General features: G+C 38.1%; 1 protein-coding gene across 1 annotated transcript in view; it reads left to right on the top strand.

Annotated features, from left to right (window-relative positions):
- The window catches only part of LOC145983678 (uncharacterized), a 38569-nt gene that overhangs the window by 11043 nt on the left and 705 nt on the right, over window positions 1–26821 (top strand). The window contains exons 4-5 of the mRNA XM_083116736.1: window positions 18358–18585; window positions 25165–25660. Of these exons, the coding sequence (XP_082972862.1) occupies window positions 18358–18585; window positions 25165–25660 (724 nt within the window). The remainder of the gene's footprint in view (window positions 1–18357; window positions 18586–25164; window positions 25661–26821) is intronic.

Below are 26821 nucleotides of genomic sequence, written 5' to 3'. Positions count from 1 at the left end.
CATATGTAAATTATGGATGGCCAAACGGATCCAGATCCAAAAGTAACGGATCTGGATCCAGATCCGAAAAATCTGGATCCGGGTCTGAAAGTTTCCGATTTCGATCCGGATCCGAGAGTTTGGTATCTCAATCCCATTATAATATTACCACACCTTAAAAGGTATTATGATCTTCGATTACAAAGAAATTTTTCATTAGTTAGTCCTACAAGAATTTTTTTCAAGTGTTGTTCCTAAAATACTTTGCTACGCATCGGCTAACACACTCGTGCAGAAAAATAATCTTACTTGTTTAACATAAAATGCCAGAGGTGATTTTGTAAATGCCATTGAAACGAATATGTATTCATTCGAATGTATTGGAAATGAAAACACACATAATTGTGAGACATTCCATTCCAGGATGAAACCTTTAACCAGTGGCGTATGCTGGTTCTAAAGAGTGGGTAATCTCCGACCCTTGATCCTCAAACTCCAAAAGTTTCCGTACAATTTATGTCAGGATCCATATTGGATTTAGGAATATTGTGTCGGAATGTTTGTCTTATTGCTACGACCACAATCAATTAATTCTCGTTATTGCAGTTTAATATACGTGGAGAATTTCAAATAATAAAACAAGACAGTATTATAAAGCTATAAAAAAACAACCTGTGAAATATAAAATGAAAGACGTGCACTAGTGAAATAAAAACCCGCAATATTAATTTAAGTGCAAAATTCCACTTACTCCAGGACCCGATTACTTGTGTTGTACCACATCCAAAGCACGCTGTTTGTCCAGTTGCACGTCAATACGTGTCTGTGCGAAAGATTGCAGCTTAACAGAGGAAGTTATGTGACTTTTGGATTTTTCATGTTTGACGCAAGCGTTGCAAAGATTACAGTATCCGCCACGCGTCCATACATTCCTTTCAGCCCCGAAAAGTAAGCACGGCCAACAAAGAAGCAAAGCTTATTAACACTTATACTTCCTGTCAACCATGGTGTTTTGTCATAATTTGCTTGCGAAAAAGCCTCACATATTCCCGATTTTTGTCTTTGTGTGTAGAAATAAGTTCAAGCGATGACACTGGCCTACCTGTATTAACAAGTTGCAACTTCTCCTGATAAGATCTTGTTCCAAAAGGTTTCACCAGCAAATCTTGTATCACATCCATTACCCTTTAACACAGCACTATCACGACAAACACCAGGGACGTAGCTAGGTTGATCAGTTTGGGGGGGCCCAAACGGTAAATTTTTTCTATCAAACTATTATAAATTAACAAACTATTTATACACCATATAGGCCTATTATATATATACATTATATATGTATGTGTGTGTGTGTATATATATATATATATAAAAGGAGCAAGGGCCTCCTCGGTGGCGCATGGTAGCATCGTCGCTTTTAATCAAGGGGTTCTGGGTTCGATACCCGGTAGATGCTCATGTGGTTCGGATCCCACTTTACACTGTAGAATCCTGATTAGCCTTACTGTGTATAAAGTGGACTTTAAACACCAACTCAATCAATCAATAAATTGCAAAGGAACATCATTTTCTTCTAGACCCCAACAGTCTACGGATATACTCTCGCGAAATCCACAGCCATTATTCGGGAAACTAAATGCAGAATGAATTCATTAGCTTAATGGCTGATACACCAAGAACAATGTTCTTAGTCTTTAGATTTGTAAATTTGCTGGAAGAAAATTGAGAAGTAGATAAAACCCCTTTCCGTGGTTTTAGATATGAAGGACTGGAACCAGGTTTACAAGTATTGGCAACAGTGCAAATATGAAATGTGTGCGTAATGAGTTCAAGCTAGGCATCTCATGTATACAGTTCATACCAGAATCGAATCCGGTATCTCTTAGTTCAAGGGTGGGCCCGAGTCTTCTATGGCATCTGATTGTTCACTTGGGAAATGATGACGATAACAAATTATATGCACACGTCTAATTTCTTAAAATTAATCTTATTTATGTGTGTAAAACTGAATATATGATGGCACTGGATAAAACAAAGATCCCACACGCTCAAATAATTACGCTCTCGTCTTTGGTTCGGCAGGTTCAACAAACTGCCCAGGTTCGATTCCCAATGGAGGCACATCGTTATTCGGATCTCACTTTAACCTGTAGGTCCAGTCCCGATTAGCCTTACTGTGCATAAAGTGGACTTAACCACCAGTTCAATTAATCAATCAATCGAAAGGTTCAAGGTTCGATCGCTGGTGGTCAGGCCGGTAGCCAGAATTTGATTTCGGAAGTGGCTTATCCCTTATCGGCAGCCGCCATCTAAAGACGAAGAGGTTGGGGGGAGGAGTAAATGGGCTCAGATGAATTTCTTGATATATTACAACTTACCATATACAATATGTGTAATCCTGTTAATGAAGTAAATTTAATTACTACTACACATTATTAAAATCAGATATTTGTAGGATTTCGGGAAAGGACTGCATCCCCCGAGCCCCTTCTCTGGGTATGTGCCTGCTTGTATTAGTTCTAAAATTTCTGTGCTGTTCCAACATCGTGAGGACAATTTGGGAAGTACTTGAAAGCGATATGGAAGCAAATTCTGCTCTCGAAACTACGTATGGGACTCGATGTGATGACCACGCGCAGCCGAATGAAAGAACTCTTTGCATGCCTTGTCCCTCAATATTAATTTTACTGGCTAATTGTAAGTTTTTCTCGGCCTCCTTGATGACGCAGTGGTAGCGTCGTCGCCTTCCAATCAAGGGGTCCTCGGTTCGATACCCGGTGGAGGCACATAGTGGTTCATATTCCCGATTAGCCTTACTGTGCATACAGTGGACTTAACACACGAACTCGATAATTGGAAGGTTTTAGAAGAACTAAACATGGCTTTTTATGCATCGTACAACTTTGCTTCTTTTCACCCTACTTTTACAGTTTTTCTTCCTAAGAATTCCACTGAGTATAACACGCTACGAAACCATAGGTCCAAGGTTCGGACATTGGACAGGTATGGTTGTATCATGTCTGTCCTTTCGCCATTCCTTCGGCTCATCATTCATCCTCATCGTCGCATTTAACCCAAAAGGTAGAAAAGCGGCGTAATATAGAAATATATAAATTATTGATTTGGTTTATTTTACTTTGCTTTTCTGACACTTTTTGGCTAATCATGAAGATGAAGATGATGTGAAATTGATGAGAGGACCATCATAAAGAACACACGCCCAGTCCGGGATTCGAACCCAGGACCACTGGCATCGTAGTGCACATTGTTAACCACAGCACAACAAATAGAAACAGAAAATACTTGATAAGTAATTTGCTTCTCCATAACTCCTGATTATATTATATAAGTATTATTCGCTGTATTGATTGATTGATGTGTTGTTTTAAGTCCACTTTATGCACAGTAAGGCTAATCGGGACTGGACCTACAGTTTAAAGTGGGATCTGAACCACTTGTACATCCACCGGGTATAGAACCTGGGACCCCCTGATTACTAGGCGACGACGCAACCACTGCGCCATCGGGGAGGCCCCTATTCGCTGTATTACTAGGGGTTAATTATATTTTTATGTCTAGCCAACCTAGCCACCTAAGCAACAGCAGCTTCCGCATTCGCAGGTGGAGGCTAAATGAAGAAAAATCACAGAAAGTTAGAAAGATATACAAATTTTGTAACATAATATTCATAGAGCCTACAGACGGCTGTAAAAACAATTGCTACATACCTAGTTTCCTTCCGTAATTGAAACGTGTTTTATCCTTCATTATACATGAGATCAACCACCCTGGGAGTCGAACCCAGGATCTTGTGTGTTAGTCAGACTCTCTTTTAGAATGCCAATATGTTGGATATTTGGTCGATCAGTCGATCCTGATCTATTGTCTCCAGAGGAAGACAATCTGGCAGCTTCTCATTCGACATTTTACTCGCGATGTAGGAAAACGAGATCACAAACACTTCGTGATGCTATCTTTTCGCGTTTACACCGCTCGGACCACAAATCCTACTTCAAACTATCTGACAGATATCAACTGTCCACCCATCAACAGATGAACCGACCGCTTCGATGTTTCTCTGAATTTTCAGAAAGTGGCCTTTCCCCTCCTTTGCAGGGCAGGTCATTAGCAGGAGGGTTGAGTGCATGTGAGAAGAACCGCTGTGTCATTCATTCCCGCGCTGAAAAAGGGACAAGCAATAGAATTCTGTTCTTGGAATTTGAAACGCATGGGGATATCTTTTCTGAACCATAAAATAATTAACCCAGAAAGTTCTAGCCATCCGTAGCTAAATCCTCCTGTTTGTGTCGTCCTTTCGGTGCCCATGGTGCCAGTGCAGGGCCAGATGAAGAGAAAGTGCGGGTTTTGGGGGATCCTGGGTCTGGTGTGCAGCAGGGAGGAAAAGTGCATTTTCAATAGGTCTCAGACTTCCCTGACCGGGGCAGACCACAAAACCATTAACTGCATCCTCTGCCAATACGTCTGTTCGTGTTCACAAGCAAGAAAGAGGGAAATAGGAAAGAAATGCCTTGCTTGGGTTCGTGCTACTGAAAATTGAAGAAGTGTTTCAAACTGCAAGCAAAAGTTACTGAAGAATTATTTTGCAATATTTGTCATCAAAGTAAAATTTCCAGCAAATACAGAATAGTTTCCCGGGGCCACGTGGACGTTTGCCGGGGCCGGTGCCCCCGCGTGCCCCTCCCTAACGACGTCCCTGACAAACACTAACACCTAAATAAATAATAAACACAAAGCACAGCACGAAGCCAACGACTACACGCATTCAGATTCACGCGCCAAACTCCTGTTGTTGTGTTCCTGGCTGAGAATGAAATTCCCTATGAATGATAAAAAAAAATCCCTTTCCGAGCTTGAAATGACAGGTTTTAAAAGTTCGAATCATTGCAGGCCAGAGCCAGAATTTTATTTCGGGATGGGGATCATCCCTTATTAGCAGCCACCACATAAAGTTGAAACAGTGAGGTTGGAAGTCCTGAAGATGAATCTCAGATTATTACAACGTATTATGCAAGGTGTTTAATCCTGCTAATGAAGTAAAATTAATTACCACTATACACTTTTTTAATTAGATATTTGTAGGATTTCGGGGAGGGGGGTTTCAGCCCCCCGAGTCCTCCGCCTGGCTACGTGCCTGATGTGTTTTTTTTTTCGTTTTATGTTTAATTCGTTCATCTTCATCACTATTAATCTAAAGAGGTGGAATATAGCAACTTAAATTAACTAATATATAATTTATTTTTGATATCTTTTCCTTTAAAAAATATTCAGTTCTGTGAAAGAAGTATTCTCGCTGCTTTTGAAGATTAGAGAGGAGAAACAATCACTATTTTTGTAAATACAAGGATGGGGGAGTCAGCATATAGGTGCTTTAATTGCTTAAGCTTTGAATTTTAATTTAGTTTGCTTCATCTTCAATATTTAAGCTATTTCCCTTTGATAAATTTATGTTCAAGTAACAGAAATCAGCAAGACAGAAGCAAATGTAAAGTGAAAATTAGCGTAGAATTGGTTTGCCCATGTTTTTCAATTTTCCTGTTCTTCGCACTCTACCGGGTATGTTTTCCCTAGTTTAGCGAAGGGAACGGGAAAGGCTCTGAAGGTTGAGAGTGCGACCGGTGGACTCTCACAAGAAGGAGCTTACCCTGGGTACGGAATCACCGCGCCTGAGAAGCAGTGTTTCCTCCCCCTCTTTGTTTCTCCTCCCTCCTCGCCAAGGGTTGTAAGGAAAGCGGGAGGAATGTCGTCAGGGTGAGATTCCCTGAAGTCATTCCACCGGCTGGAGAAAGGTTTCCAGGACATTCAGCGGCAAACGGTTGGAACCATTCGCGCGCTGGAAGCAAAGAAATGTATGCATTGAAATTGGTTTGGAAGAATATTGCGAAGAAATGTGAATATATATATATATATTTTTTTTTAAAAAAAAAAGAAATACAACCGGGTCATCTGCGATTACCTAGGTGACCCAGAGTATACGCCGCTGCCTTTAACACATATAACAAGATAGAAATGTTATACAAAAATTATACAATTGTTCTACAGTTACAGTTTTACAAATTAAAATAAAACATCATAATATATGCACTGTTATATAATTACAAAGTGTAAGACTAACAAGGGAGGTTATCTAAGTGTCCCCCTCCGATTTCCATGAAACTTGGCAGGCGTATAGTGGGGCCCAAAGGAAGAAATATGTGTTTTTTGTTTCAGCTAAAGAACGGTTTTAGGGGGCAAAACCCCCTCAAATGTCAAGATGAGGACAAATTGAAGTGGGGTCTGACCCCTGTGTTCCCCTCCGATTTCCATGAAGCGTGGTAGGTGTATAGAGGGGCCGAAAGGAAGAAATACGTGTTTTTTTGTTTCAGCTAAAAACTGTTTTAGGGGGCAAAATCCCCTCAAATGTCAAGATGAGGACAAATTGAAGTAAAGATCTGACCCCTGTGTCCCCATCCGATTTTCATGCAACTTCGCAGGTGTATAGAGGGAGCCCAAATGAAGAAATACGTGTTTTTTTGTTTCGGCTAAAAAACTGTTTTAGGGGGCAAAACCCGCCTGAAATGTCAAGATGAGGACAAATTGACGTGGGGATCATCTGACCCCTGTGTCCCCCTCCGATTCCCATGAAATTTGACAGGTGTATAGAGAGGCCCTATGCCCCCTGTTTCTTCCTATGCCATATTTACGTGGTTTCGGGGTCAGATCCCCACTTCAATTTCTCCTCATTTTGACATTTGAAGGGGGGGGGGTGCTCTATACACCTGCCAAGTTTCATGGAAATCGGAGGGGGAGACTTAAACCTCCCTTGTAAGTGTATTAATTAATTACAAATCGCCAACGCGCGCACATACACTATATATATATATGTGTATGTATGTATATTATATATATATATATATATATATGTATATTAGCAGGTAACAATATGTTTGTTATAAGCACATTCTTACTTTCCAACTTTCCAAAGAAGCGCATGTGGGATGGCAAAACGGATCCGGATCCGAAATACCGGATCCGGATCCGAAAGTTTTGGATCCGGATCCGAAAATTGTGGATCCGGATTCGAAAGTTCTGGAATCTGGATCCGGATCTGAAAATTCCGGATCCGAAAAATTTTAGGATCCGCCGGATCTGGCCACCCCTAATGTAAATCTTAGTAAGTGTCCAAGTTATGAGGCCACCCATGTCGTCCCTCCAGGAGCTTCTGTGGTATTGTTACTGTATTGGTGTTTGTCACATGGAATTTTTTTCTTCAGATTGACCTTCTTCAAAAGTTATATAAATGTAATTTCCTTCTAGATCAATCCTTCATTGGTATATGTGTTTTAGATTAACTCTGTTGGTATACTGAGTGTGATGTTCACATGAATTTCATTACTTTTTAAATTTTTCAAGCATTTTTACTTTCATCACAATAAAAATAGTTCATAAACATCTAAGAAGTACAGTCCAAAAGTTATTTTTAATTTTAATCTGTTCGTTTTCCTAATGCAGCCAGAAATTTTAGAGATAGCATTGTTGTCTTCTAAATTGCATGGCTAGAGCATGGGAAGTTGAACCAAAATATTAAAAAGCATAGTTCAACACACAAAAATGTAATTTCAGTGAACTGCATCTGAATGAAAGATTAGTTAATCTCACGAAACTTATTTTAGAACACCAGTATCAGTTTGAAGTATTGTTTAAGTCACCAGCCAGCCAGATCAAAAAACATACTCAAAGGTAATATTACATGTTTAATAATGCAGCAAACTGATTGTAAATATCGCTTACGATTTTTATGTTACAGGTAGGGTTGCAAAAAAGCTGCCTTTTTTGAATGGACAGTTGTTGTTTTTTTTATAAAAAGCCGGCTTTTTGGCGAAAAAACTGGAAATGTTGGCTCTTTTGGCTTTTTACTAATTATGGCTAACCTATTTCACGTGCGTTGTCAGTTGAGGGTTTAAGGTGTTCATGAAGTCATATTTTTAAATTACCTAAATAATTTTACATCCAAGACACACACATTTGCCATTTCTGCTAGTTACTAATTTGCTTTACCATATGTGAATTTGTGTATATTACCTACCCAGTGGTAACACTGTCTTATAAGCAGGGGGTACCAGGTTTGATCCTCAGTGGAGACATATTGCATAGTGATTCGGATTCCATTTTAAAACTGCATACCCAATCCTGATTAGCCTATCTGATTCCATGTCAAATCAACCAAGAAAAAATAAATTTTGGAATTTGATGTCATGGATTTGACTAATTTTTGGTATACATGTTTCTTATCATCTGAAATATACAAAATATTTACATTTTTATTTTTCATGTTGCCGCTTTTTGAGAGATTGAATTTTGATAATTGACAAAATTGCCCCAAAACAGCTCACTGCTGAAACTTTAAATACAATTTTCAAGAGATCTGTTTCAACTACAGGGCTGGGCATGGTCTCATTTTACAGCTTATGAAGAGGGCTTTAATTTGATATACAACATGCTTGGTTTTTTCGAAAAACAAATTTTGCAAGTTGTTTCAAAATTTTATTTTACAATTTCAAATATCGAAATTTTTAAAAAATTTCAACGGCCTCTCCGATGGTGCAGTGGTTGCGTCCTCGCCTTATAATGAAGGGGTCCTGGGTTCGATACCCAGTGGAGGCACATAGTGGTTTGGATCCCACTTTAAACTGTAGGTCCAGTCCCGATTAGCCTTTCTGTGTATAAAGTGGACTTAAAACAAGAATTCAATCAAAAATTTTCAAAAAATTTAAACATATTGGTACACATCTACTGAAGGTTTAGTCAAAATTTCAAGGTGGTATCTCTTTGATTTGATTTGAATTTAAAATTTTGGGTGCATCAGCACTAAGACTATTTTGCACCCGTCACATTATACGGGGTCCAGCCCCTTATCATTACACATAACAACTCTAACGTTGCATAAATAAAATCATAAAATATAAAATATTAAAATCTTCTGACTTTCGTTAAAAGCTGAGGCTGTAAAGGAGCACTGAGCACAAATAAGGACAAAACACAGGACAACATAAACAAAATTATACTGGCTTTGGGGCCAGTTGCCAGAGCCTTGTTAGTCCAGTCCAGGGTGTACTACGTGGAAGGTACCCCTTACAACCATGTGATGATTTAAGTTAACATATTTTACATACCTAACCACATTATAAATACAGAAGCATGCATACCAACTTCATCACTCCAGCTATCGTTAGTTTAACATTTTGATGAGTGGTACAAACACATACAGTGTGGGTACCACTGGCTCATGCTATTATGTAACTCTTTGGTCTTAATTCTACAAATTTTGAAAACCAATCTTAAGTAGCAGGTATTTAGATTTAAAAAGTCTGAATATTTCTCTCAGATTTCCCATGATCAATCTTTTTTGAATGTGGATACATTTACCATGTGTGTCCCTCACGGAAACATAGTCTTTCTGGCCAGGCATTTGCCTGCTAACTTCATCACTGCAGTAAAAATCTTTAACTAATAAGGCTGTTTCTTCTGGTAAAGTTTCTCCAGGTCTGGGGTCAGGTGAGGACAAAATTCCCTTCTCTTCGACGTGTTTTTTTTTCTTTCTTTGTTAGGTAATTACTAACACCAAATTCCTTTTCAATTTTTCCACATGACCAACTTTTGGTCAAAATAGACAAAATCATGAACTTTCACTTTTATTTGTAGCTTTAAATCTCTCTTTAAGTTGCTCAAAGATATCTGATTCAGAATCACTACAGTGGCATTCTTCTTCATCTTTATCACCTTCTGCATTAAAAAGAGATTGGGTATAAGTATTTCTTATTTTCTTTATCTTTTCTCTGCAATTCCTTTTCGAACTCTTCAGTTTTTTCTTACTCACTGGAGAGTCACCAAGAGAGATCAAAGAGGCATTCAAGTAGCTGAACCCTGTATCAACATCCATATATTCTGAATCTTGGTTACTGCGACTAGAACCAGCATTATCATCTGGCTTGATTTTCTTTTTCTGGAACGATAGCCTGCTTTTCCTTCCCCAACTGCAGTCTACAGGAATTGCAAATTTTCATGTTTTCTTCAATTCCATAATTTAAAGAAATCATCCAAGCTGCTACATTCCTCAGATCTTTACTACACCAATGTCCCTTTTTCTTCAAAGGATTATAACATTAAATGGACCACTTCTTGCTATCCATATCAAGATTTTTTTTCAGGAAATGAAGACACTAATAAAGCAAGTTTCAAACAATTCACAGCACAGAAGTTAACTGATATGTACGCACTCTGACAGCTACACCACAACTGATCCAGTTGGACAAAGAAGCATAGTAGAGCAGGAATAAACAAGTCACTACAGGAAAGGGATTACGCACACTTGAGCTTTAACTGTCTCACACTCATGATACCAAAGAGATACCACCTTGAAATTTTGACTGAACCTTCAGTAGATGTGTACAAATATGTGTAAAATTTTGGAAAATATTCGAAAATTTCGTTTTTTGGAAATTGTAAACAGCTTTCAAAATTTGTTTTCTGCAAAAAAAAAACCAAGCATTTTGTATATCAAATGAAAGCCCTCTTCATAAGCTTTAAAATGAGACCATGCCCAGCCCTGTAGTTGAAACATGTCTCTTGAAAATTGTATTTAAAGTTTCAGTAGTGAGCAGTTTTAGGGCAATTTTGTCAATTTTCAAATTTCAATCACTCAAAAAGCGGCAACATGAATAATAAAAATAAAAATATTTTGTACATTCCAGATGATAAGAAACATATATACCAAAATTTATCCAAGTCCATTACATCAAAGTTTTTTTGGTTGACTTGACATGGAATTACCCCTTGCGACATGGTCCTTGCATTCAAAAACAATTGTGTTTTTTTTGGAAGCAAATAAAAAATCTTAACATTCTACATCACTAATCTAACGACCACCTCACATCAGCATTGGCCATTTCAGAGGAAAACTTAATCATAAATATGCAGGTAAACTAAAACACCTGCAACCTTTCTCACTTTTTACTCTAGTCAACTCAAGTCTAAAATCTCTGATGTAATTCATCCAAATCCAATTTCCGTTTTACCACAGAGATTTGTTTTCAGGCCCCCATATGCTCAAATACGAATACCATGGATCAAAGGTACCCAAATCCCAAAATTACAGTATCCCCTCTCCTTTTCATATTAACGGTTAACTGGACCCACCTTTGGGGTCATTGAGCCACGGTGGCCCAGGTCCAGTAATACAAAAATGATTTCACTGTAACACTCTAGCCACTTCAGTTTTTATATTAATCAAGAACTTTTAACGTAGCCCCACCCATTTTTCTTTTAGGACATAAATAGGAGACAAATCAGATGATGTCAATAACTAAATAAGAAAAAACAAAACATTTCGAATATCGAACTTCAATTTAGTGGTAATTTATTATAACAATATTAATCCTTACTTGCATGAAATTTAGAAAATTTCGCACTTCCGCATTGCACAATTTAATGGTTAAATCATATTTATTTCGAAATCCACTGTCTTCATTCACAAAAGGGTATGGTGTTTGAAGCAGAGATGGTTCCGCGTCACTGCATTGTTTGTTCCCGGGCAGCAGTAGTTGCGATTTCTCCCATTCGGCGGCACTGGCAGGTGCATCCTGGTTTGCATCGTCTGCTTCCTGTTGTCAGGTGGCATTGCCAGTTGGTGGCTGGTGGTTGGGGGGGTGGACTGTGCTGCTCGGCATGTTTCCTGTTCCCCGCGTGGCTGGATGGGGGTTGAGTTATGCTAGTTACGCCCCCATTTGTAACAGATGAAATTTGCAACCTTCTACAAGCCTGCCTCACCCACAACTATTTCCAGTTCGAGGACAGTTTCTTCCACCAGACAGGAGGCCTAGTGATGGGCAACCCCCTTTCTGCACCCCTATCCAACATTGTACTGCATCTGGCTGAGAAGTCAATACTCACCCAACCAGAGTTTGCTCATATAAGATACAAAAGATATGCCGATGACACCATAGTCATTTACAAACAGGAAGAGGACCTAACCCATCTCCTAACTACTATCAACAACATACACCCTAACATAAACTTCACCGTTGAAAGGGAACAAAATGGCCACCTCAACTTTCTAGACCTCAGCATCCGACGACACCAAGACAAATTCATCACATCCCTATACAGGAAACCAGGTTCGGGCACCCAGTACATCCATGCAAAATCGAACCACCCACCAAATCAGAAAGCTGGAGTATGGATGAAATTTTACAGAAGAGCCTTCACACACAGCTGCACAGAAGATGACCTCCATGATGAAATAGCATTTGTAACTGAAATAGGCCTAAATAACAGTTACACCGAGCGCCAACTATCCATGTGGTGTGCAAAAACAAAAGCCCATCTCAGACACCCAAGAAACAGAGATAACCTGAACCAAAATCCTAAACCCAAATGGATCACTTTTCCATACCACCCCACCACATCTGGCAAATTTGCCAAGGACCTCAAACCTTTCAACATCTGAGTGGCACACAAACCCATATTCCAAATCGGAAGAGCACTACCCAACTTCAAGAGATACTACCTACCCAAACTTGCATCCCCTGGTGTCTACAAGACCACATGCCAATGCCACAACACCTACATTGGCAGAACCAGCCGCACTGTCCAAGAACGGATTAACGAACACGTAAAAGATGCCAAAAATGATACACCAAAATCAGGCCTCTCTCAACACCTCCACTCCACTAACCACACCATCTCCTCCATATCCATACTTCACCCAACCGGCTCTGTCATAGAAAACACTGTCAAAGAAACCCGTGCTATCATCCAACAGAAACCAGCACTGAACCTGGACAATGGACAGGCACACCCGACTTGGCACCCTGTCCTCAGAAAGATCCCTGACCTGAAAAAGAAAAGATGCGGTGCACATACTCGACCCCCCTCCAGCGACGTGGGGAACAGGAACGGCACCATGCCCAGCAGCACAGCCCAGCCCCCCAACCACCAACTGGCAACACCACCTGACAACAGGAAGTAGACGACGCAAACCAGGATGTGCATGCCAGGCGCTGCCGAATGAGAGAAATCACAACTACCGCCGCCCGGGAACAAACAATGCAGTGACGCGGTACCATCTCCGCGTCAAACACCGTACCCTTTTGTGAATAAAGACAGTAGATCTTCGAAATTAATAGGATTTAACCATTAAATTGTGCAATGCGGAAGTGCGAAATTTTCTAAATTTCACCTAAGTAATTTTAAACCGCGTTTACCGCAACCATCAAGAATATTAATCCTGTACAATCAAAATAGTCCCTGATTCCCTTTTCTTTACATGAAATTGATATGCCACAGGTTCTATGCATTTCCTCATTTACTGACACACGTATCAGCCCATATATATATATATACAGGGTGTCATTTTAATGGCGCCCACGGACCACGGAAACGTATAGAGGACATCAAAACAAACAACTTTTCTCAGTAACATTTCTCTCGTTGGTGCGTCGTTTCGGCGCTACAGTCGTTCAAAAAAGCCCGTTTTGCCGCCTGAATGCTGGCAACCACACACAACATTTATTGCATTTGTGACGTCATATCCCGTCGTGAAGCGATGCCTTCCAGGGTTGCCAAGAACATACATACTCTGTGAAAAATGACATAGCTTAAATCAGCCACATTATGTACCGTAAAACAAAACGAGAAAACAATTTCTGTACCCTAACAGGAAGTAAACAAACGATACGAAAAATAGTAGAAAGAAAATAGAATTGAAGTGGAAGTGGTCATATCGAATTTTGTCTCAGCTTACATGTCAAATATTTGCAAATCTAGTTACCAAGTTGGCATCTACAATTTAGTCTTATCCACTTCGTCCTTCTGATACTAGTTGTCTGTGACAAACTGAACAGGTGACAAAATAGAAATGAAAGAACTCAAAATTCCAAAGGTAAGCAACAGATAATATAATGTATATTCAGAGCATTATGAGGCAAGTGGCAAAAATGATTGAAAATACAGGGATATAAGTAGTAGTAATACAAGCTCTAAGACGACTATGTGTTTATCTATGCACCGGATCACATGTAATAGTTTGCAAATGTGAACAGAGCAGTATATTCGGTACTGATTCATCATTAGATTGTTACTCTGGTTGTACTTGTTTTAGCCGTAATGTAACAATGTGAAACTCGGATATTTCCGTTATCAGCACAAATGTACCACATGGCATCTGGACACAAACATGTAGATATCAACCTTGCAACGAGATTTGCAAATATTTGACATGAAGTTGGGCGTAAACAGCCACGTGTAAGCTGTAAGTGCAATAAAATTTATTGTTGTTGATATTTTAGATGTAGGCTGAGACAAAATCCGACATTGACATTTCATTTTGAATACGTGTTTTACCATTTCTCATATCGTTGGTTCACTTCCCCCTTCCCCTGAGATAACTGCTGATCTTCTGGCTGGTAGGCTATGATGTTCGGTCTTCTGGACGCGTTTCTCGCTTCGTTTTACAGCTAATAACGTGGTTGGTAGATTGTCATTTTTCACAAACTTTGTGTGTTCCTTGCAACCCTGCCTTGCGCTGTTTCGCTACAGGATATGACGTCACAGGTACGATCAAATGTTGTGTTGGGTTGCCAGCATCCAGGCGGCAAAACGATCTATTTTGAACGGCTGTAGCGTCGAATCGACGTACCAACGATATAAATGTTACTGGGAAAAGTTGTTTGTTTTGATGTCCTCTATACGAATTTGTGGTCCGTGGGCGCCATTAAAATGACACCCTGTATATATATATATATATATATATAAAAAACAGATAAGAGAGACAAGTATATAAATAATTTCGGATTATGTATACATACCCTTAAAATCAATTGGGAACAATTCCACGCACATATTATTACTGGCACTGGTCAGGATGATTGGAACCTTTAGTAGAAAGACGTGAAGATTCTCGTAACAACATTTGAATTTTACCCCGTCGGATAGTGGCATTGAATATCTGACAAAAGCATTTTTTACTAATGAATGATTCTAAACTATGAGGGTCATGTCAAAAAAAAGGGCCGATTGGTTATTACAGAGAATAAAATCAAGCGAGAAAATTTTTTATTTTGATGCTATACAAGTGCATACCCTGGCTATTTTTCTACATAGTCACCATGATGCTCCAAGTATTTTTGGTACCGTGGAACAAGTTTACGTAGAAATCTGCCACCTGGGATCTCAGCCAGTCAAGAACTGACGTCTTGAGAACTTCACTATCATCAAAACGTTGCATAGCAAACCACTTTTTGAGATGAAGGAACAGAAAGTAATCACTTGGGGCAAGATCAGGACTGTATGGTGGGTGATTATAACGTTCCCATCGGATTTTTTTAATGGTCGCAACAGTACGGTCAGATGTGTGTGGGCGGGCATTGTCATGAATAAGCAGAATTTCAGACAGTAACATTCCTCTTCGCCAATTTTGGATGGCACGTCGCAGATTAGACAGCATTTGGCAATACACATCTGCTGTGATGGTTTGTCCCGGTTCCAGGAATTCTACGAGGATTGTACCTTTTTGGTCCCAAAACACGGTTGCTATGATTTTGCGGTGTGATGGTGTTTGCTTGAATTTTTTCGGTTTCGGTGAACCGGAGTGACACCATTGCATGGATTGCTGCTTCGACTCACCAGTGACGTATGATATCTAGGGTTCGTCTCCAGTCACAATGTGAGAAAACAAGTCATCCCCATCCTTCTCCCTGCGGGCCAAAAAATCACGTGCTGATTTCATTCTTTCATCATTGTGAGTGTTTGTCAACATTTTTGGCACCCACCTTGCTCACAGTTTGCAGTAACCCAGATTGTCTATTACAGTTCAGTGCAATGTTTTATCAGACTCTTCAGGAAACTCCTTGCCTAGATCAGTAATGGTGAAACGGCGATTGGATCGCACTTTCCCATCAACACATTGCACAAGGTCATCCATCTGAACACTAGGCCTGCCACTTCACGCGTCATCATGAACATTTGAACGTCCTTCCCAAAAAGCACGGCACCATTGTCTTACCTTTCCTTCACTCATTACTGTTGGTCCTTAAATGGCACACAATTCCTGATGAATGTCAGCTGCCCTCATTCCTTTTGCATTGAGAAATCTAATCACCGACCTCACCTCGCATTTGGCGGGATTTTCTATTACAGCAGCCATTTCAACTTCCTGCTACTCGCATGTATGCACTTCCACACTGAGAAATATATCTCTGTTGCAGGCACACAATACTAAAGCATGCTTCCGTGCACGCAGCTTTGTCAGTGTTGCCAGTCCCAAGTAAAATATTATTGACCCTTTTTTTTTTACATGTGCCTCGTATTACGAAAATAAAAATAGAATGGACCGGTCTTTAACGAAAAGAAACAAAAATGTATAATTATACCTTACTATTCCATGTCCGCAAGGCTCAAAGCAGTACAGTCAAATCCTGTACATGATAGCTTCCGATCACCTGGCCTGCCAGTGTTACCTCTAGGAGAAGAACCCTCCTTTCCTGGAGTATGTCTATATTACCACTGCCAGCTTGTTCTGAGAACCCTCGGCCGTTATGCAAAGCAGGGGGCGTGTCTTCTCAGTCAAGTAACATAATTTCCTGCTAGGGGATGCAGGGTTGCCAGTTTTACATAAGGCATCGAGATTTGTGACAACGCAAAACCTTCTCATAATAAAATAGAAGAGCAGGATGTGGTGGAGCTTTAAAAGGTTTTTTTAAGGAGCATTACTATACTTTTAAAAGGAGCATTACTATAAGCCAAACCCACACCCTGAGCATAAAATGAACTTAATACAAACTTCCACATGTTTGTGCCATTGTTATCATTTCATCAATCTTTTAGAAACTGAAAAATATTTGGTTATGCTGAAGTTGCATTCCTGTGATGTAACAAAAAATTAAGCAAGAGATAATATGTATTAAACTATTGGATGTTTCAGGACAATTAAAAACTTTACTACTCACAATGTATGCAGAACTACATGCATATATACCTCATTTAATACTTAAGATCAGTATGCTACTACAAGGGAGATTTAGAGCCCAAAGTTACTTACAGATGCAGGTACTGTTGTTGGAAAATGGCCAGTTTTTTATTAAATGTTACATATATATTAAATTATGTTACATATAGCCTATATTAAATTAATACATTAATATAATTTATAGGTCAATTCATAATACATAAATTAATTAATACTGTATTGTTGTTATTACATGAATAGATATAAAGGTAAAAGAATAGAAATATAGCAGTACATATTCATTATCTAGCTTAATGTGTAGTTAAGACCACCAAAATTTGTAATAAACACCAGTCCAGTTAAGAAATTATAGTAAAAATAATAGAATTGAATATTTATTGGATCCACTTTATGAAAAGTAAAGTTTCTGATCAATATTTTATGCATAAGTAGTAGTGTGCATAAAAATCTGCTTTGATACTGTCCTTGAAAACCGCATGATCTCAACATAATCTTTGCCTTCCAATAAGTTTGATGCCAGTAAATAATCCTCAAATTATACAACAAATGCTGAACAAGTGTATTTTCATTATATAATTTTCGAACTTGGTAAGTCTTTTGGAATGGGGAAAGGGAAGGGGGGACCAGGGGTCTGAGATACATCCTTGGTGGAGGAGGAGATCCGAAAATGTTGAACAAAGAGAAGATCCAAAATGCTGTAGAGTTTTTTGGATTACGTTATTTTACGTCAATTTTCTGCCAAGTCTAATCGTGACGATTTGGATGAGTGATGTTATGATGAAATTGATGAAGGAACATACTCTCAAACAACACTCATGCCCAGCCGGGATTCGAACACGGGACCCCTGACATCATAGCAAGCTTTGCTAACCACTCTGCCACAGTGGTTGGCAAAATGCTGTTGAAGTAGGTTCTAGAGCTAATCATACAATTCTACAGTTGCAGTATAATCTTCCATCATTATCCACAGGAAGTGCGGAGAGAAGACAATATTTTTGTTGTTTGTTTGTAATGAATTTTTACATATTTTGGTGCATTACCATCGGCAATTCTGATAGTGGCCATTAACATGTATTAGCAATAATATACTTTTGTCTCACAATTCTGAGATCTTTACCATATACATAAATTGTCTTTTAAAATATATAATCCTGTTTCAAATTTCCTTACTTAAATATAAAAAATAATTAAATTTAAAATAATTACTTATGCTTGCCAGTGTCTCATAAAACTGATTTGTTACATAAACTGTATTTGATCAAAAAATCTCTTCATCCCTAAAGTATGTTTGTACATAATTTTAAGTATGTATTGTTTGAAGTTCTTCCATATCTTATAATGCTTCTTTATTATTTCAGATAACAGTTGAGAAAAGTCCACCAAGAGATAGAAATGTAAGCCTATATCCATCATCGTTTGTGATTCATGAGGAGTGTGCAAGTAATCTACACATCATTTGGACACCGAAAGTAGCTGGGAATTGGCGAGATGTGATCCAGTTGAAATGCAAGGAAAAAAATTTGAAATTGCAGTTTGTGTTGGTGTGCCAATCTGTACTAAGTTCAGGAAAACCAATATTAAAGAAGGTCAGTGTTTAATTTGATTTTTTAAAACTGGAACAAGAATTAAAGTTCATGAATTTCACATTTTCCCACATTTCAAATTCAGTCCTCAGTGTGTTCCAATTAGCAACATGTTAAAAATTTTTGTGGATCTTGCAATTTCTCTCATTCCCCTGAAAAAAATGAGAGAATCTTACGCTGCAAGGTGCACTGCATTTTATACTCTTTCTTAGCATGGTGTCTTTACTGATAATTCTACAACAATTGGGAATGTCTTCTTCAAACATTTGTAATTATGTTTATACTTATAGGTGTACATGTTTTACGAAATTCAGAAATTTCATTTCTCTATTTCTGACTTAAACTTTTTGTGTAAGCACTTGGCTCCAATCATGTATCCAAGCATAAGCAATAAGACTTAGGGGGCAGTAGTGTATTCTGAGAATTTGACCTGGTTTAATGCAACAATTCTTATTTGTTGTACATAATTACACACTCCATCTTGATTAATTAGATAGAATAGAATTAAAACACCAATGCAGGCATGCAAGTAAACCAAAAACAGAAGTCCGACAACTTCAAATTTTCCGACAATCTCTATATTTTTCATAAAGTTTCCTTTTCTTTACCTAAAATTGGACCTGGATTACCCTTTACCAAAGGAAATTTCCCTTCATGTAGCAACCAACACTGCTTCTTCCAAGCATGGCGGAAAGCAGGAAGGAGCAGTGGAACTGACACCACAGATCGCGTCTTTTTAAAATAGCTACTTGCTTAAGCTACATTTCTGCAAAAAGGAATCCACAAAGTTTGGTCAATTTCAATAAATTTTAGTTATATCTAGTGGAAATGCATCCCTTCCAAAATAAATTTATCTTAATAATTCCCTATCTAACCCTTTGGTTTCGTCTAATATTTTAACACAAATTTGCACTTACTTAACAATCAAATCTTTGTTGTGTGTTCTCAACAGGGTTAACTGAAATACTGAATGTGCTTATATGCCAACTTTTTTGAATACTTCAATTTCTAAAAATTGGGTAGGTGATAGTCAGTTTTGAGTCTACAGTGGAACCTCGAATTTTTGTTGTTCAGGAGACCAAGGTGAAAGAACTTAAAAAGTGGGAATATGTTAAATCGAGAAAAATTTTATAGCATTTTGCTTTATTAGGGCCATGGAGATTGAATGTATAATGCACGAAAATGTAAAACAAGGGAACATAAAATCGGGGTTCCAGCTTGCAATAGTATGGATTGAGGTTCCAAACTTAAGGAACAAAAGGCATTTTCTTTACAGAGTAAATTTCACAGATCCCATTTAGTAAGCAACAGTACTCATGGATTCCAAACAATAAAACTTCTCATTTATGTAGAATAGTCATACTTTCACTGATTTTATATAGTGAGGCAGTACTTTTATTTTGGCTGAAAATGCTGGTGCTCTTGATCCCAGAAGATCCATTTTATTTTTACAACAGGGTGTCCTTAATGTGGAAAGTTAGGACAACAAAAATTGGTGAGGGAGAGTCATTGAAAAAACCTGAAGATCAGGTAAAATTAATGTAAAATCAGTGGTGTCTTTAATAATTCAGGGAAATTTAAATCAAACCTAAGAAGGTCAACTTAATTTTGCTTCAGTGAGTTGCTCCCTCATGATGTACTGAGAAGGCTAGGAAACGGCATGCTTCATTGTGTGTACATATTCCATGAGTAGAGAGAAGCACATATTTTTGGTAAATAAAAAAGCCAAACTTTGGCCAAAAACTGAGTCCATTTCTGCTTCAAAAGCGGTAAATAAAATAAAATTTTGGTGTTATAGAAGTGAAAAATCAGATCAAAAACAGTATATAAAATGACATTTTAGTTTCAAAATTGTGAATATAATCCTAAATTTGATTTAAAAACTGCACTTATTTCACAAAATAAACATATCCCTTCTAATAGCACATTTATATAGTTACCAGAGTATTAAGTTTATTACTGTATAAAGGTGTCCATTTTTGCTTCTCAAATATTTACAGCAGAATTAATCAATTTTCTGTGAATTGCATAACTCACAGGATAATTCAAACTTCAGAAAGTGTCTTGTCAGTAAATAAACTCTAAATTTTGTGTTTAAGAGTCTATTTCGCATTTTGCAGTTCATTTAGCATATTTCATGACAAAACAGAGTAGGAAAATGCACCTCACACCTTTCAGAAACATGAAAAATTAACATTACGATGTGTTCTTTCACATTTCATGTTTTTGTCAAAAACAAAATATGCATACCTCTCTCTCTATCCATGAGTTAATTCTCAGAATTTTGTTGTCATGATGACTCTGTTGGTTTGGAAAATTTTTTATGCACCTTTGCTTGAGGATGGAAATCAATTCAGTGAAATGTGGAATGTCATAAAAAATTGTCTTTATATCTCATGGAAATGATCCAGTTGAAGGAGATTTTTCACTAAATCTCTTCTTGTGAAAAACCTTTGGGAGAAAACAAACAGTTTTGAATGGCAATGCAAATAGGGAGGAGTTGATAACAGGAGACTTCTTATTTCTGTAGTGCCTCCAGACAAGGATATAAAAATTACCTAAAGAAAGAAAAATGTTCTTAAAGGGAAAAAAGAAATAAGAAAATTGATCATGAAGTTGAAGATATAGAATATAAACTACAAGAGGTAAGGAGGGAACTAGAGTTGCAATAGGCAACATAGTAGAGGAAGAAATCACATTTGAAGAAGAAATGTGGCATGTAATTTTTATGATAGTGGCTTTTTAACAGTATATATCATCAAGTATTCTGTACTTATGTTTAATGTGACTGGACTGATTAATCTTGTGTAACCTTGGTTATGTAATCTCCCTGCTATGACTGTGTTATAATGTGTGTTCTGCAGTGAAAGCAACATGATATATTATTCCTATCATGTCTTTCATATGTGAACCCATGTACAGAAAAGACCAATATTTTATAACAATAAATGTTGTATATTAGTCCAACTATTACAATGTGTGTACTATAATTATTCTAAAAAACACTATAGGTTCAGTTCAGTGTTTTCTTTAATAAATAAAAAATGTTATATGCATATATACTAATGTCCAAAATTAAAGCAACAAACAGAAAATCTTTCCCGTGTGTCCATTTGACCACATAATACGATCAGGTGATAGTAATATTTATGATGTCATAGACAACTGCTTTAAGATTAAAAAAATAAACTAATCTTAATGTGCCAGGATTTATCAACAAAAAAATCACGATAGCAACAGGTTAAACTTGGCAAATTTATATAAAAAAAATCACACGAGGAAAGGATTTCTGTTTGTTGCTTTAATTTTGGACACTAGTGTATATACAGGGTTTCTATAAATTAGTTATACAAAAGTAACAGTTAATTGTGAAGAAAGTGTATGTGTAGCAGAAATGATATATACATCATTGAATACAGCATACCTTCTAGTTTATTGTCGCACGTTGTTAATTTTAGACCCCGCGACTGGAGGCGTGAGCGTTTGTTTATCTTAACAAGTACCGACTTGGATTGGTCATGGTGGAATGATTCCGTGGCCACCTCCTTCCTTTGATTGGACCTCATGGGTTTCTCTATCTGGGGTTACATTAAAGAATGTGTGTTTGTTTTGTTCCCTCTCTTCCCAGCAATGTCGAGGAGGTGGCCACGTAATCGTTCCACCACGACCGATCAAAGTCGGTACTTGTGTAAGATAAACAAAGACTCATGCCTCCAGTGGCGGCTTCTGAAACTAAGGGTAAAAACACAGTGAAGCACATCGCCAGAAACTCGCAGGGACAAGTTTCTGGTAATTCAAAACCTTGGAGTTAAATGGGGAAAAACATAGTGGAGCCCCGCTCATCGCGAGAGGTTCCCAAGAACAAACATGGTTTGATCTTGGGTCCCTTGTTTCAAGTGGAAAGCTCTGTGATTGGTCCACTCAAGGTCACTTCTCCCTTTTTTGGAAGACACCCTCCTTTTTCCCCACTTTTTTTTACAGAGTTGTCATTTGCAAGCTTGTGCGATGGTGGTCAATGTGCCTGTCCGACAGCCGGTTCATTCATTATATCTTGACATTTGTATGGCTTGACAGGACTCTGTGCGATGAGCAAAGGTCCCTGTGCCTCACCATGTTTTTACCCTAACAACGTGCGACAAGAAACTTGAAGATATGCTGTATTCATTGATGTATAAACCATTTCTGTTACACATGCACTTCCTTCACAATTAATGGTTACTTTTGTATAACTAATTTATAGAAACCCTGTATATATAGTAATGTGAAAAAGGTGCCTCCCCAATGGCGCAGTAGTAGCTTCGTGGCCTTGTAATCAAGGTGTCCCAGGTTCAATACCTGGTGGAGGCACATAGTGGTTTGGATCCCACTTTAAACTGTAGATCCAGTCCCAATTAGTCTTAATGTGCATAAAGTGGACTTAAAACACCAACTCAATCAGTCAATCAATAATGTGAAAAAGGCATGAGTTGGTTGATTAAAAAAGATGGTGGGGCTGATTAAAAGAAAATAATGCTAAATGAATTAAATCTTCCATTTGAGTGCTCCAGTCAATAAAAACCATATTGACTTAAGGAGTTTGTTTTTCTTTTCTTAATCAATTCAACTCCATGCTCATGGCACATGTATTGTGCTATAACACTCAAACAAAGCTACCTGTGTGAGGTCAGGGATTTTTTATGAATTTGGTCATTGAAATTTATGGAAGTCAGGAAAATTGATTTTTATAATTCTGGGAACACCCTGTTCTATAATACCTCCTTGTGGATACAAAATTCTCCATGAGGTGATTGTCAGGCAGGACAACACGATGTTCAAATCATGCTGGTCATGCTTCTTCCTTGTATTTTCATGGGTGCAAAATGGTCCGTAAAAGTAAGTCAAAATTAAAGTCCAGTTTTTTTGCTTTCACGACTGCAATTTGTAATGACTTCTCAGTCAAAACTAATTCAAAGAGGATGATAAACGAAGGCACTAAATTTGGTCCCAGGCTTTCGATTCCTTTCCAGATTCACCACCTGTGACTGTAATTTGTTATATTTTTTTTTAGTCTAGTACATGCACATATAAGCTAATTAGGACTGGGTCTGAACCACTATGTGCTTCTGTAGGGAATTTAGCCTGGAACCCTTTGATTGCACTAAGCCAGCCTACATTCCAGCCTACTGTTGAATTAAAAATTATGGATGCTCGAGTTTGAACTCTAATTAAAAATTAACCAGTAAACGAGTTACATGAAAATACAGTGCAGGTAGAAAGGTTTTAAACACAATTCTATATTTTCAGACTTTTTTAAATCGACCAACAAAGGCTCTTATCAAGTTCGTGAAACAACTTATTCTTAGTATTGGGTAGTCCCACAAATACGATCTTGGTCTTGTTTTGAAGGTCTATGCAGCTGTTAGAATCCATTTTCATTGTCATTTCACATTGTGAAATCGATTTTATACAAATTTTTATTCAACAGAATAAGGATGTGTATTGAACATAGCAACATCTCACGTTTGGTCACTACCGCTATGTCCATTAAACCATGGAAATGGTGGGCTGTCACTGCAAGCAGTGTCACCATGGCCATTCAATATTTTCTGCAACTGAAAATGAACATCTATATTTACCATTCATGCATAAGCCTAATAGTGTTTTGTGCGCATGTCTATCGTACAGATAGACAATGAATTTCAGATTTTCTGCTGAGACCACTAATCAGCAACTTTTGCAAACTTTATATGAAATAATAATGTGACAATTGAAAGAACATTTTTGGCATATTATTTTGGTTGTAATGGGAAATTGTCACAGCACTACTTTGATTTTGCAAAATATGTAATTATTATTAATTTTTGTGCAATATACTTGTATACTAATTAATTATTGCATCAAACTTTTCATTATTTTCTGACTTCGCTAATGTATGCATGAATTCATTTCTTGCAATGTTGTTTTCTTCATCGAAATCTGACAAACCAAAGTTGGTTATTATTATATTAAATACTCTTCTCTATGTGACAGGAAAATAAAGCCCAAGAATAAGGGACGATACATATTGCTGGCATGATACATATTGTGGGGATGATATATCACTGATACCATGATGTGGAAAGATATCGTACCATATCATTCATGATGAAATTTTCTTGACGATATATCTCCAAACTTAAATGCAATACTGCATTTTGCAAATAACCAAATTTTAATAAGTCTCGGAAATTGTACAAATTGTACCAACAAGGTCAACATTTGAGAGGTAGTGTTTACACAAACTTCATTTAATATGAAATAACCCACATGTATTTTATAAACTACGGAGATAAACCCATATATTGATGTGGATATCCTATGTAATTTTCTTATGGCCTCTCTCTGCAGAGAGATTTTTTCAAAATTGAACTTTTTTTCCATCAGCATTTGCTTCCCCATGGTCTCCATAGCCTTTGTACCAAGTTTCACTGCAATCTGATTCTTTGAATGGGCTCCAGAAGGCTCTGATGTGGCAACTTTAATTATAGCCACCGGATATTCGTAATTATGATTTCCCTACTGTTATATATTTTAATTGATTGGATTTTTTTTTATTTTTTACAGGAGACTGGTACAAAAATTAGATCAATTGGAACTCCAGCAAAATGCTCACCTAATGTTTATCGTGTAAAGAGAGAATTGGGAATTACTTTTCCAAAAGCTCGACAGTATGTTACACCATCCCCCTTACGTAGGTGTAAGAGACTGACTACTCGAAAAGAAGACATTCCAACTGTGAAACATGGAACTTCTGTTTCAAAACAGAAATTGGATTCTAGATTCAACCCTTCCTTTGGAGAAAGGATAAATGTTAAAAGTGCAACCATTGGAAAGGAAATACCTAGTCTTGATGAAAAAGTGAAAGATCCACCTTCTCTTGGGGTTGAGTACAAGTATTCAAGTGACTTTGAGTTTTCATCTTGTGATGCCTTGGCTACACCAATAAGACAACAGACTTCTTTCCTGGGGCATGATTCAACTCCTATCAATGACCCATCTTCAGAAAAAATGAAGAATGCACCAGTTCAAGTGTTTGGAGCAGAAGAATGTGAAAAATATGGTAAGTAACTTGTGTAGTTCATACATTGTGGTTAATAGAAATATTGTAGATGGCTGGGGATGCAGGTGCAGAACGTTTGCTTCCTAGTGTACTTCTCGTCCGGTTTCCTCCGTCTCCTGGAATGCTCCGACTTACAGAGGAGAATTCCACAGGAAACGGAGGTTGCAAAGTACAGCGGAACTGGCTACTATTTAAGTGAAGGGTGCCGTGTCACCAGGCCCTTATTTCAGTTGTAATCAGTTGGTGGATCATTGATAGTACCAGCCAGTGCTGCCGCCAGGAAGCAGAGGTAAGTGCTGACGCATCCCTCAGCCACCTACCCTTCTCCTCCTACTCTTTTTTTGTTAGCTCAGTAAACGGTAATACACCATCTGACCTTATCTCATTTCTCCCGAAATAAGTGCTCTATCAATATGGTAAAGTAGACGATTTAAGTGGTGGAGGCTTGGCTTCCCAGTTTTTAAACCTTTATTTTTCTCTCTTTTGGCATCAAACCCCCCCAATTGGCATGTCTATTTCCATTTGCCAAGCAATGAGTGTTCAATGGATAGGCTCAATGAACTCGAAGATGAACTTGATCACACCCTCGATGAACTTTATTCATTAGCTGTTTCGTCTACCCCCATTCCCCACACCAATCGGCGAGTCATTACCAGATCTTTAAGTAGGCAAATACAGGCGACTCGAATCGATGCATTAGCTGATCTGCACTGTCCAAACCACCCCGAAGAGTCCTTAGGGCATCAAGTAAATTCGTGCGACCTTGACGTAAACATGTCGAATACTGCATCCTTTAAAATGCCCGCATTTTCGGGAGGAAAATGAGACAGTGTCCATCAGTTCTTGTTGAAGTTCGACAACCTGGCGGAATTTCATGGGTGGAATGAAGAGCGAAAGAAATCGGCTCTGGCATTAGCGTTGAAGGGAATCGCCCTGGAATGGTTTTCTGGCATAAAGCTTTCCCCGAACTTTGCTACGTTGTCCTACAACGATCTCAAGGACAAATTAAAAGACACGGTCCCGGAGAAAGGTGACCTCAGGTTAGCCGAGGACAGGATCCGTGCTAGGATCCAAAGGAAGGATGAAACTGCAATGAATTATGTAACGAGCAAATCCGCTCTGGTCAGGAAACTTGTTCCTGGCATTCGAGAGGATAAGCTC

This window comes from Lepisma saccharinum, chromosome 2 (genome assembly GCF_977018435.1).
Source record: "Lepisma saccharinum chromosome 2, izLepSacc3.1, whole genome shotgun sequence".
Classification (NCBI taxonomy): Eukaryota; Metazoa; Arthropoda; class Insecta; order Zygentoma; family Lepismatidae; genus Lepisma; species Lepisma saccharinum.
The sequence above is the reverse complement of the archived record's forward strand: the minus strand, read 5'-3'. Positions and strand labels throughout refer to the sequence as shown.